The 12,786-nt window shown below is 33.9% G+C and overlaps 1 protein-coding gene across 1 annotated transcript in view; it reads right to left on the bottom strand.

Annotated features, from left to right (window-relative positions):
- The window catches only part of HERC1 (HECT and RLD domain containing E3 ubiquitin protein ligase family member 1), a 227,242-nt gene that overhangs the window by 96,918 nt on the left and 117,538 nt on the right, over nt 1-12,786 (bottom strand). The window contains exons 25-28 of the mRNA XM_061180215.1: nt 10,060-10,111; nt 2,890-3,158; nt 987-1,202; nt 222-342 (exon numbers count right to left, since the gene is read on the bottom strand). Of these exons, the coding sequence (XP_061036198.1) occupies nt 222-342; nt 987-1,202; nt 2,890-3,158; nt 10,060-10,111 (658 nt within the window). The remainder of the gene's footprint in view (nt 1-221; nt 343-986; nt 1,203-2,889; nt 3,159-10,059; nt 10,112-12,786) is intronic.

Raw genomic sequence — 12,786 nt, 5'->3', positions numbered from 1 at the left:
AAAGAAAGGCGGTTGAGAATCTTCTTTGAAGTTAACAAAGCATTTACTAAAATAAATCATATTCCAAAATATAAATAGTAGTATGGAACACTATTACACTTTCAAGTATTTATTCTTTACCTATAAGCTGACCTAATGTTAAACACAGAACATTAGCTACCCAGCATAACCTCAGGCCAAAATGTTACTTGCACCTTATATTTGCATGTGCAGTTACTCACCAATGTGATGCTTGTTTGCTTGCAGGGCTCTCTCCAGAGTAGCAGACAATTGTTGATAAATCTTATGCACAGCCATCTGGATTTCAATCTGAATATTTCTCTTAGCTGCTCTGATCCCATCCTAAATTACACACAAAGATTTACCTTTTCTATTAACAACAACAACACTTTCTACCCAAATGAAAGTAAAAGCATTTTATTCCTAGCCTATGCTAGAGCCCTATGGTGGTTTTTAATTATTTAGTATATTTCAGTATATAAAAGTTTTATAATAAATTTATTTTTCAATGCTTGAAAATTCTTGATTCTATATAATCTCTCTCCTTTCCCACAAAGCATTTTTCCTCTCTAAACATGGAAGACATAAAGACAACACTTCAAAAAAACAGTTCAAGCAATCAGAGAAACTAGGTAAAATGATCAAGTCTAAAATGTAAATTCTTGAAACCCATCCTCCCAAACACCAATCCCTATCCCAACTTAGATCTACCTCTATGCAATTTGGCTAAGGGTTAATAAAACTGAGCCAGCAAAGAATCTAAAAGTACAATAGTACCATGGCTTACCTAATGGCTTATCTAACCCCAGCTATACTCAGGAAACTAAACCAATGAGGTATCTTTAAGTCACTTAGGTCTTTATATTTTTAAACCTCAATTCTAAACACCAAAAAGTTTAGCATTATTAAACTGGTGTTGTAAAAATACAGTTAAAATCTGAATATACTGAAAGGTGTCATCCTCGCATGACAGTTCTGTCATCTACCTGATAGTGATGCAATCGGCCACTCTCTCCTTTGGCTCCTGCGTGTCCATCAGTGCCTAAACCGAAACACCCTGCTAGAAACTGCAGCCTCACAGATGTGAGCAGAGTGGATGACTGGAAACCTGAGCTTGATCTGCTTCCTGTCAGAGAGATGTTACCTTTTTCTTCCATTCCAGACAATAGTACAAGGATCTGATGAAGTGCCTCTAAACGAAGCTTGAGAAAAAGTAAAATAAACATATTTTAGAATTCTTCACTGAACTGAGACACAAATAACTCTGTACGTCACAGACAATATATTTCTTAGCACACAGAAAATTCTGATATTTCTTAGGAATCTATTCTATTAAGATAAACATTTATTTTACTATTATGACTTTAAAAATCAAAATATCTCTAAGATCTCTATAAGCACACTTCAGTATACAAGAGGCTACACAGTACAATGGGAAAAGTAGTAAATTTGGATGTAGGAGATCTAGTTTCAAGGCCAGAGTATTCCAACAACTGTGTAGCCTTGGGAAACTCAATTTCCTGAGTCTCAGTTTCTTCATGTATAAAATGAGGCTAATAGTACTTTAATCTACTCACAGAGCTATTGTGATGCTCATGAGGAGATATACGTGATTTCAAAAGCATCAAGTAGTATGGATACTGCTTCCTTTACTTATAACATTATATAGAATGAATACTCTTTAGTTCAAGAATTAGAAGTATTTCCAAAAGGTTTCTCTGTGGTTCTCTTGACCTTCTGGCTCTACCTTCCCTAGGAAGACAAATATCCACCACAGCAGTCCATTGGCCTACCCTCCTTTTTTTTAAAAAAATAAACTTTTTATTTTGAAATAATTTTATATCTATAGAAGAATTGTAAAGATGGTACAGATAGTTCCTGTATACCTTTCCCCAAGCTTCTCCTAATGTTAGCATCTTACAAAACTATGGCATATTTATGAAAACAAATTAACATTGGTACAACACTACTGACTAAACCACAGAATGTATTTGGATTTCACCAGAGTTCCCATAATGTCCCTTTTATGTTCCAGGATCCAAATCAGGATATCACGTTGCATTTAGTTGTCTTGTCTCCTTTAGTCTGTGACAGTTTGTCTTTGTTTTTCATGACCTTGACGTCTATGAAGGGCTGTTTGTGTATTTTATAGAATGTCCCTCAATTTGGGTTTGCCTGATGCTTTCTCATGTTTGGACTACAGGTATGGATTTGGGGACGAATACTATAAAGTCTCCCTCTCATCACATTATTATCAGAGTACATGATATCACCATAACTTATTATTGGTGATATTAATCTTGATCACTTGGTTAAGGTGATGTCTGCCAGGTTTCTGCAATGTAAAATTACTGTATTTTTTTTCCCTTTTCATACTCTGTTAGCTCTAAGTCACTAATTCCAGCTTACTCTCAAGAGGAGGAAAATTAAGCTCCACCTCCTGGAGGGAAGAGTATCAAAGAATTTGAGGACATGTTAAAACCACAATCATTAATAAATATTTTGAGGGAGATATTTGGAGGCAATGCTCACTAATTTTAGCATTTATCAGTATTAGCATGGTGTTCTAATCTAGCCCTTTTTAAATGGAGACAAATGGGGCAAAAATGGGGACTCTAAGAGCAGATCTGCATGGTCACCAACGAATCTCACTCTAGTTTCTAGGAGACAAGGAAAGACTTAGTGATTAGAGTATCTTGCGCACTATTGTTCACTTCAAACAAACTATCAGATTGCTTTGGTTAAGACAGCAACATCAAAAAGCTCAAGTGAAGGAAAGGGGGAGGCAAGGAATAGAAGAAAAGGAAAAGTTTTTCCTACAATTGTACATTCAGTGGTTCAGTTTAAGTTTCCATAGTCCCTCACAAGTAGTAAATATCAAAGACTTACTTCTGCCCTTAACTGTTGCTGTTCCATTGCAATGATGGAGGCCTGGGGACTTGTAGACATACTTTCCTCTGGCTCTTTAAAACCTGGGGCATTCCCCACATCTCCACTCACAAAGCTTACAACATTTTCAATCAAAGTGTGAACTCCCAAAGACTTGGTAAGATCAAAATCAGACTCAAAGGAGTTAGAGGAGTTGCACAACCAGTCTCTGTTATGTTTCAGGCGTGCCCAAGAGTCGCTCAGGGTTTCCAATTGATTATGCATAGGACCTACATACAAACAGAACAAAAACGCATCAGTGATGACCAAGTAGAGCATATATTCTGAAACTAGATGAGGGCTGAGTGTTGCTATCATACCGACTGGTGAGAAATGGATACTACTGTTTGAATACATGCATGCATTAACTGAATCTGAGCAAAATGCTTTGGTAAAAAACAACAAACAAACAAAAACTACAGCAATGTAAGAAAACAAAGGGAAAGCCCTGTTTAATGTACCAGTGTCTCTGTAAGCGCTTTAGCAACACGTTGCCACAAGAAAAAGAAAGGCAGAAGCTGCTGTCAAAATGCTTAGCTTAAAATGCTCTGCAGTATTAAACCAGACCATCATTTATGACCAGAATGGAACTCGGCACTTAGGACACTGCTGGTAAGACCTAATAGTAATAGGATTTCATCTGAGTTAACATTATCATTGCAAAGAGTGAGTTAAGACTGTGCAAAACGTGTACATATCTGCAATGAAATATTACCAAAAAATGAATACAGAAGGGCAAGTAAACTTACACAAAAAGGAGACATAAATATCACCCTTGGTTTCATTAATATAAGGAACATTTTCACTGTGTAATATGCACATTTATTTCAGGTTGTGAAACTCCTATATAAAGGAAGCAAAGTTTCACAGACAAGAATATATAAGATTAACTATAAAGTGATAGCTACATAAAATTACCAAGTGGTGTTAACAATAGTGGCTAAATATAATACCATTAGTTTTGCCAGTGGGCATTTTCTAGGCTAAAATCTTTACATTAGACAGCAAAAATGTTAATATGTTTTATCACAACAACTGTCCAAGGCATGTGCCAATAGTGGCTTTAAAAAAATATATAAATGTCTAATTCTTACACGTTTTGTCTTTTTTGATTTAATTGATCTCAGGTACATGAGTTAAATTAATCATACTCCTTGGCTCATGATATACTCTCATCACTGGTCCATGCATGGCCTGCTTTTGTATTTATATTTATTTATAATAAATGTGAACACAAGAACTAGAAAACTGGCAGAATACTATCTATCTGTTCTTTCCCCCAACCCATCTCTCCCCTGTGTCCTCCCACCTAAGGATTTCATTATCACTCCTTTGCTTTTATTGTTGTTAAATATTATCTTATATGTATTCCCAAGACAAATAATGTTTAGTGTTAGTTGTTTGTGACTTTATAAAAAAGTATCGTTTTATGTAGTCTTTTTGGACATTACTTTGATTTCAGTATAATATTGCCAATACTCATTCACATTATTCCATGTAGCCATGGTTCATTTGTTTGAGTGCTGTATAATATCTCATTCTGTGAATATACCAAATTTTTCTATTAGGAATGAATCTTGAGGTACTTAATAAAATATGCATTACAAAAATTATATTTGTTACATACTAGATGGAAAAGATTTGGGAAGAGGACTACTTAAACACTAATGCCCACAGAGAAAATGAACTAATACAATATTGACTGTATAACTTATTTTTGAATTATTACACTGATGTCAGGAAAACCCCAGGACTTCAAAATGAGACACAGAAATCCACAATAGGCAGTTAATATTATAAAGTAGCTATGAAATAATTTATATGCATTCTACTAAAATAATTTAGAATGGCAAAGAATATATGGTTTATCTGCCTTCTATATTTTAGCAAGAATTCTTAAGATTAAAAAATGTTGGATTTTCAGTTCTACTGAACATAAAAAATAACCAATCTGAAAATTTCCCCAAACTGTATAGCTGAATATTTTCCCATGTAAAACAGAAAAGGTAAAAATCCAAACAAAAATGTCATGGATGCATAATGTATTAAATTAAAATGATATTTAAAGAATAAAGGAGGGGCTAATGTGGAAAAAAAGAAAAAAAAGAAATAATCATTTTCCACTTCCTTAAGCATCCCAAATTCAGACTCTGGATTTAACCTTAACTTACAAATGATATTTTTTGTCTCTTAGCATTGAGCTTGTTGGTTCAATAATAAAACTTCAGAATAAAAAGTTATTCCATCTTCCAATACTTATAAATTACTTTTCAAAATGAAAATAAAATGTGCAGAGAGTTAATGCTAGAACCACAGAAATAAAAGCGACCTTAAAGATTATCTAGTCCAATTGCCTCAGTTGAGGAAACAGAGGCTCAAAGAAAATGATCTTTTCTAAATTAATAACACTAACTCCTTAAGTTTATGGGAGGTGGTCTTACATATTCCTGTTGTTAATCAACTCACAAATCACTGATCCATGGGAATTTCAACTGCCTGCCTACGCAAAGGCTCAATACGTGAAGAAACTGCAAGTAGTGAATGGCCTTAAAATACTCCAAAATATTCTATGGAATAGGTGGCCAATCCCCAAATTAAATCCTCTCTGCAATTTAAAGCAGGGGTCAGCAAACTTTATCTATAAAGAGCCAGACAGTAAATAATTTCAGGTTTTGTGGGTCATTCACTATTCATGTAACTACTCAACTCTGCTGTTGTAGTGTGAAAGCAGCCATAGGTAATACATGAGTGTGGCTGGGTTCCAACAAAACTATACTTTCAAACAAAGGTGGCAATCCAGATTTGGCCCACTAGTCAGTTTGTTGACCCCTAATTTAAAACATGTAACTTATTAAGTATATAAGCCAAACAAAACTTTGTATGAATAAAATATAAGGAAGAATAAGACCCTATCTGAAAGCAATAGGATAAATAAATAAATTAAATAATTATAACCAAAATGTTTAGGTTGATATCAAAAATATTTTGAAACACAAAATCTCACAATATGGAAATGAGAGATGAAAAACCTCTAATTCTTAAAAAAAAATTATAACAACCTAATAACTGATTTGTTCTGTGTTGTTTTATCTGAATATAGGAAATATTGTGTCTGAAAAGCATATCAAAAGCCTCTACAGAGTAATTGTGACTGAGCCCAATTCTTACTTAATATTAATTCAGAGTCTCCTACTATAAAAAGAAAATATAAAGTCCAACAAGAAATTTGAGATTGTTTACTTGTCCTTACAACTTTGGTTCTTAAATGGAATTTTCAAAATGAACATGGCAGAGCTGCAATACATACTTTATAAACCATAAAATATGTAGGCAAGCTAAAAGGGGAAAAAAATTAAACATGCCATCATGTACTTGCTTGAAGCTCTTCTTTTTTCTGGGGCTCAACTGGCCAAAAAGGAGTAAATACACTACCACAACAAGAATCAGAAGACAAAAGGAGAAATTTGATACAGGAGACAACATTCACATTTGTTCTTCTTTATATAATCTAATTCGAAATGCACAGATAAAACAGCATTTCACCCATACAAGTTATACCACGAAACAGACATGTTGATAAATGTTTCCAATATTATTTAGCAATAAAACCCTAACACTATATTTAAAGACCTGGGGCAGGGCAGTGAAGTCAAACCATGACGCTCCTTCTTAAAATTTTGCTTTGGTATCCCCACCATTTTTCACTATATCAGCTTCAGCTTAAATACAAAAACTAAAGTTAAGTTATCTGCAAAAACATATTGTCTTTCAGTGAAGAACGAGCTCAGTTCTGCACAACTACAGCAAACCTTTTAAGTATTTATCAGAGTACCCAAATACCAACATGTTTAACAGGTCTTGTCAAGAATTTTGACAGGCTATTATGAGAATTAAATAAGTTAATATGTTTGAAGTGATTAGACCAATACCTGGCATATAGTAAGCAGTTTTTAAGTGTTTAATGAATATAAATTTCATATTACTTCTGAGGTGCTAAGCAGAAATATGTACCACCTGTCATCTCTTTTTAAAGTAACTGATGACATTTTTGGATTTAGAATTTAGCTCTGATGCCTCTAAAGAGCCGAGCAAGTTGGCTGAGCTCAATTTATTTGCTCACTTTGCTCTACTCCTTCCTACCATACTCACTTGCTTGGACCAAGAGCTTGGACCAACTGTGACACATTAACTGGAGTGAGGGGAAAAGAAGCAATCATGGTTCAACAGCATGAATTCCAGTATCCCCAATGTCAAATACTGAAATTACAGGCACTAGGCCCCCTCAAGGAGGAGTCTTTGGAGGCATATTAAGAGCAGCTGCAATGTGTATACAACCATTAATTGTCATTGATACATCCACTTAGTTTCAGTAAACGAGATGTAATTAAACACTGTTATCTCTAATTTCTCTTACTAAACTTTTAATAACTCAGGACCACTAGACTAATAAATGAAAAAGGAAAGTGAGAGGAAAAAAGTTTACATTTCCTCTTCAATATATTGGAAAGGGGTAAATAAGCACATAGAAGAATTCTCACTTGGCTGGACATCTGCTTGTCCTTCATAGCTCAAGTCAGAATCAGAACACCTGAATGGCTCCAAAAAGTTCTCAGACTTGGTAGGTTCATCTGACCAACTGAAGATAGGCATGTTATGGCTTATGACATCTGGTCCATATTGACAATAAATAAGGAAAAAATAGGGTGGTTTATTTTAATCATCATTTAAGAGCAAAACAAAACAAAAAATTCCACTGTGGTCAGAGGGTAGTCTCTAAATATACATGATTTTTAAAAATTTCTTTCAAAATATAACGTCCCAAATGTATTTTCAATGTTAATTTCTTTTAAAGAAAGAAATCCATTATAATTAAATACATGATATTAAGTATACATTTTCATTGTTTAATCCACAAACACTAGGATTCATGAGATTGAAAACTATTTTTGCTGCTCTTCCTAGAACAGTACTCCTTCTTCTTTCTAGTCACCTATTCCTAGGAACAAAGCTATCAGCAAAATTTTTGCCTGAGAACATTAAGATGCAATGATTACTAGAATAAATTGGTACCACATTAGGTGATATCATGATAATTTGCATAACTAGTTTGCCTCCCTATTATAACTTCCTAAATGGGTAATTTAAACAAACAAACTTTTCCCATGAGGTCCTGTTTGTTTGCCTTTCTGTTTCCAACAAAATAAAGTTAGATTCCAAGAAGTTAATAGGTCTTGGTACTACTTTGAGCTTTTGAAGAAGTTGGTTTACCCATAAACAAATTTGGATTAATGGCTTAATTCAGTTGTATCTACTTAGCTCTAAAACTACAGGAAATCAACACCTACTTATAGGGCAATTGTTTAAAATTGTGAACAGGCAGCAACTCTAGAATAGTTATTTTAAAGTGTCATATTAATTCCTCCTAAGTAATTTACACTTGAATTCTAGGTTATTCTTAATTCAAAGCTAAAAATACCACTTCATATTAATTCCTCCTAAGTAATTTACACTTGAATTCTAGGTTATTCTTAATTCAAAGCTAAAAATACCACTTTTTGTTTTATTCCAAAGATTACTTTGTCACATGCTGACACAGTTATCATAGACAGAATCGCAAATTTATATTTCCATAAGCATGATAAAGATCTTAGAGAAAAGAGTAATTTTAGTCAACAGACTATCACTTATAAACATAATTAGTATAGTAGGAAGCTCTTAAAACGACAGGCTGGATCCCTTATGCTACTCAATAAGTTTGGAGCCATCTTTTCATTAATATAACATAGAAATTATAGCAACAATCTTTGCCTGAGCTAACCAACATTAGGAAGGGAAAATCGTTCCAAAAATTTAATTCCTAACTCAAGTGGTTAAGGAAAAGGATACTCTGGCTAATTATGGCACATGAATTGCCAATTTTCAAAGAATTAGAAAACGATAAAATACGTATTGCACGTTATACTAAACATCATTTAATTTCTTTGATATCACAAATACCCTGTAATTTTTTTTGGAACCTTGATACATTATAATACTAAAAGACTTTTCAATAAAGAAAGCACCAGCTCTAGTCCCTATAATTCCTAATAGTTAAAAAAAAAAAATCATTCTTAGTATTCTAAGTACCAACAGTTCTTCTAAGTTATAAATACCAACATTTCCTCTAAGTTATAAACACAAAAATGACAAAATTGTGGGTGCATTTCTTCCTCTCATTCCTCAATCTTCCCTTACTTCTCACTTTTTTTCCTGTAGAGAACCTAACATCCTGCCAAGGAAGTTATCAAGAGAAGGGTTCAATTCTGAAATATAAAAGACAATATAATGGGAAAAAACGGTTTTCCTACAGACTTTTAGAAAACTTCCACTAGTGGCAACTTTTAACATTTCAAGTTTTCACAACCACAGAAAAAATGGGTTAATAAAAGTGCCAATTAATAGAGAATAATACTTGGAGAGTTTTTAGTTACCTTGGATTTGTATTATCTAAAACTGCTGCTCTTTCCATCTATTTGTACATATAAACAAGAGTTAACTATATTATTCATTAAGATACAGCTTTTAGCAAATTAGCTTAACTCTCGATGAACTCTAAAATTGTTCCTCATGGGAAAATTTTATTTTTAGAAATCATCTGTTCATCTCTTATATGCTTTATATCTTGAGAGGCAAAGAGGAAAAAAACTAGAAACTTTCAGTTTGAAAGTGTGTATGTGTGTATGAAAGGTGAATGGGGTAAAGAGTTCTCCCTGTAACACCATTTAAACTATAGCAACTATACCATTAACTAACTATACTTTAGCTCAATGGTATAGCTCAACTATACCATTGAGCTAAAGCATGGCAAATTATGTCCATAACCCCCCACAATGTAAAGCACTGCTTCCAGAGTTCCACGGGACTTTTAAAAAGTCAAAACATGACAAATGAGAAAGAGAACTGATTATTAACTCCTAGACATTCCCAGATCCTTTTTTAAGGGTGTATATTTTCAAGAAAATGATCTTCCTTTTAACTTTTCTGATAAAATGTTTCTAACTTTTTTGCAATAATGTTTCAATGACAATCAGATCTAAATATATCAGATATAAAAAGAGCTACTTAACCAGATATTTAATATTTAATACTTACCTCTCTTTCTATGAGATGATGCCAAGTCCAAATCAACATTTCGTCTTCCACTCTGTTAAGTTAAAAATAAATAATAAAATTTCATTGTGAAAATTATTTAAGATTAAGATTTAATAGAGTACTAAAATAAAAAGTAATCTGTATAATTATAGCAATGTGCTACTTATTTACCAGTCAAGTCAGGCTAAGAACAAAGTCTCTAAAAACCCACTGAAAACAGCTCAGGCACATGACTCTGAGATACTAAAACACAAGTCAATATGCACATTAATTAACAGTGTAAAGTAGCAGAACTTGTTCTTTGTTGTCACCTTTTTCTTCTTTGAAATCTTTGTCTTTTATCTTCCTAACACAGTATGATCTCTTATTAATACCCTCTAGATGCCTAAAGCCCCTGTAGCAAAGTCCCATTTTCCAAAATCACTACTTGTTCTATCCTCACTTTCCATTCTTTTCAAAACTATCAGCCTTGGCTAGGTGTATAGAAGAAGAGAATGTGATGAATCCACACTAACAGAAGAATAACACAGTCCTAAGCTTTCTGGTAGTATTTTAAAAGACTTTAAAATGTTTTTTAAAACCTCTTAAAATAAAGAAATCTCAAATGGTTAAACTGCAGTCAGTTTAATAAAACAGTGAAGGCTTTCAGGAAGAAAGGAAGTATGTTTGTGTGTGTGTGTGTGTGTGTGTGTGTGTGTGTGTGGTGGGGAGGCACTGGTGACAACTATCTACTCTATGTACAGATAACCATACACAAACCCATGGCTTAGATTTATGCACAGATTTGACATTATGGTCTCAGCAATTTCAATTGCACTTTATCACACAATAAAAAAGTTGGTAGCAAAGAAGAAAGGCTGCAGAAGTGACAAAACAGACCCATTTAGGAAATGTCATTTAGAAATTTTTTTCCTGGTAATATAGACATATGTACCCACATTGTGGATAAATACATTTTGTTTTACATATATACACACACACACCAGAAATAAGTATGTTCCCAGGCCATTTGATGCTGGAGAAAACACCAAACAGTTGTCACAACAGTTCCTGAAGACAATGCCATCTCATGCAATATAACATTTTTATTACACAGTACCTTTGCCATGAGGCCTCATGGAAGAAATTTATCTCAGGTCTCAGAACCAGAAATATCTGAGTTTTTCTTGAAAACCTGGTTTGTTTTTATCTTTTACACACTGTGAATCATGTGACTCATGTTTTTCCTATTTGCTGGCCCATCTTTAGCAGAACATCACAGGATATGTGTAGAGGTGTACAAATCTTACTCAGGGCTTTATTTTCCTCTCTGTTTCTTTTAGCCCTAATTCATTCTCTTATACTTTTATAAATAGTATTTATTTTTGTATGCTAAATCAAATCCTTTGTGAAAGAGGGCAGTAAGGAAATGAAGGAGGTAGATTAGGAGAGCGTAGTAAGAAATGCTGATAAGTATGACATGTGTCAATCAAACAGTTAAACTTGGGTTTAACTGTGTAACTGTTGACTTAGGTTTCTCTGGTCACTAAGACAGAGTAGATAATATATCACATAATACTCTTTATGAAAGAAGGTTAAAACTCAGATTTAGCATTAAGCTGGTTAACTTCAGTTATTTTAAGAAAGCATTTCATTCACTGACAATTCAAGATAAACAAGTACTACTAGATATCAAAGACATCAATGATAATCCTAAATAACCTCAGACAGAAGGGTAACATATTTCAGCTGGAAAATCCCACACTGCCCCCACTGCTTGCTCCTCTTCGTCTATAGGAGGCTCAGCCTGAAGGCTCAGCTCAAGTCTCCTCACCCACAACAGAATCTGCTCTCTCTAGTTCTTGACTTTTCCACCTTTTATGACACTATCTTTCTAAATATTCCATAAGAAAAGATGATTAAGAGTCCATCTTTCCCAAAAATGTGTTTCTTAATCTTTTTAAAATTCTGTAGAACCTAGACATGGCAATTATATCTAGGTTCAACCCACCTCCATTTATCTGTCTTCCCATTACGTTTTGAAAACATAACTTTCAACATGTTTTAAATTGTATTACTAAACTTGTTCTTCACAACAACCCAGCTGAGGCAAGTGTAACAGGTAGCGGTATTCCCCATTTCAAAGGTAAAAATGCTGGAGCTCAGAAAGGTTAAGTGTCTTGCCCCAGGTCAAAATCAATAGAGTCTATTGTGACTAAGTCAGATTTCATTGTTTGCTTCCAAAAAGTATGCCACTTTAACTATATTTATCCTCATCTTTTATCTTTCATTTCAGTTGAAATGAATTATCAATCATTTACAATATGCAAAGCACAATGTAGGAGACATGAAGGACATTAAAAAAACTCTAGATCTTCTAAGAAGTCTCCTGGAAAGAAATACTAATAATACATAAGTAAGTCCAACATGAGACAAACCATTAGTGGTTTATTATAGATACTAACAAACTGCCATGTAAATAACAGACAGAGTCACTGTGAGTAATCTTAGGGAAGTTTTCTGGAAGAGATGACGTTTTAACCAGGCCTTAAGAGAGAGGCAGGACTTCATCAACAAAACCCAGAAGAAGGACATTAAAGGCAAACAATGCTTGAGCAGAGGCTCAAGAGGTATGTTTGGAGTCTGGCAGATGGACTACTAGGCTATGGCAAAAATGCAGATTACCGCAGGGGAAAACTGGCTTCAAAAGCAGGCAAGCAACATGTTCCAGAATCTTTGATTTCTGGG

Source organism: Eubalaena glacialis, chromosome 2 (assembly GCF_028564815.1).
Source record: "Eubalaena glacialis isolate mEubGla1 chromosome 2, mEubGla1.1.hap2.+ XY, whole genome shotgun sequence".
NCBI classification, from domain to species: domain Eukaryota; kingdom Metazoa; phylum Chordata; class Mammalia; order Artiodactyla; family Balaenidae; genus Eubalaena; species Eubalaena glacialis.
The sequence above is the reverse complement of the archived record's forward strand: the minus strand, read 5'-3'. Positions and strand labels throughout refer to the sequence as shown.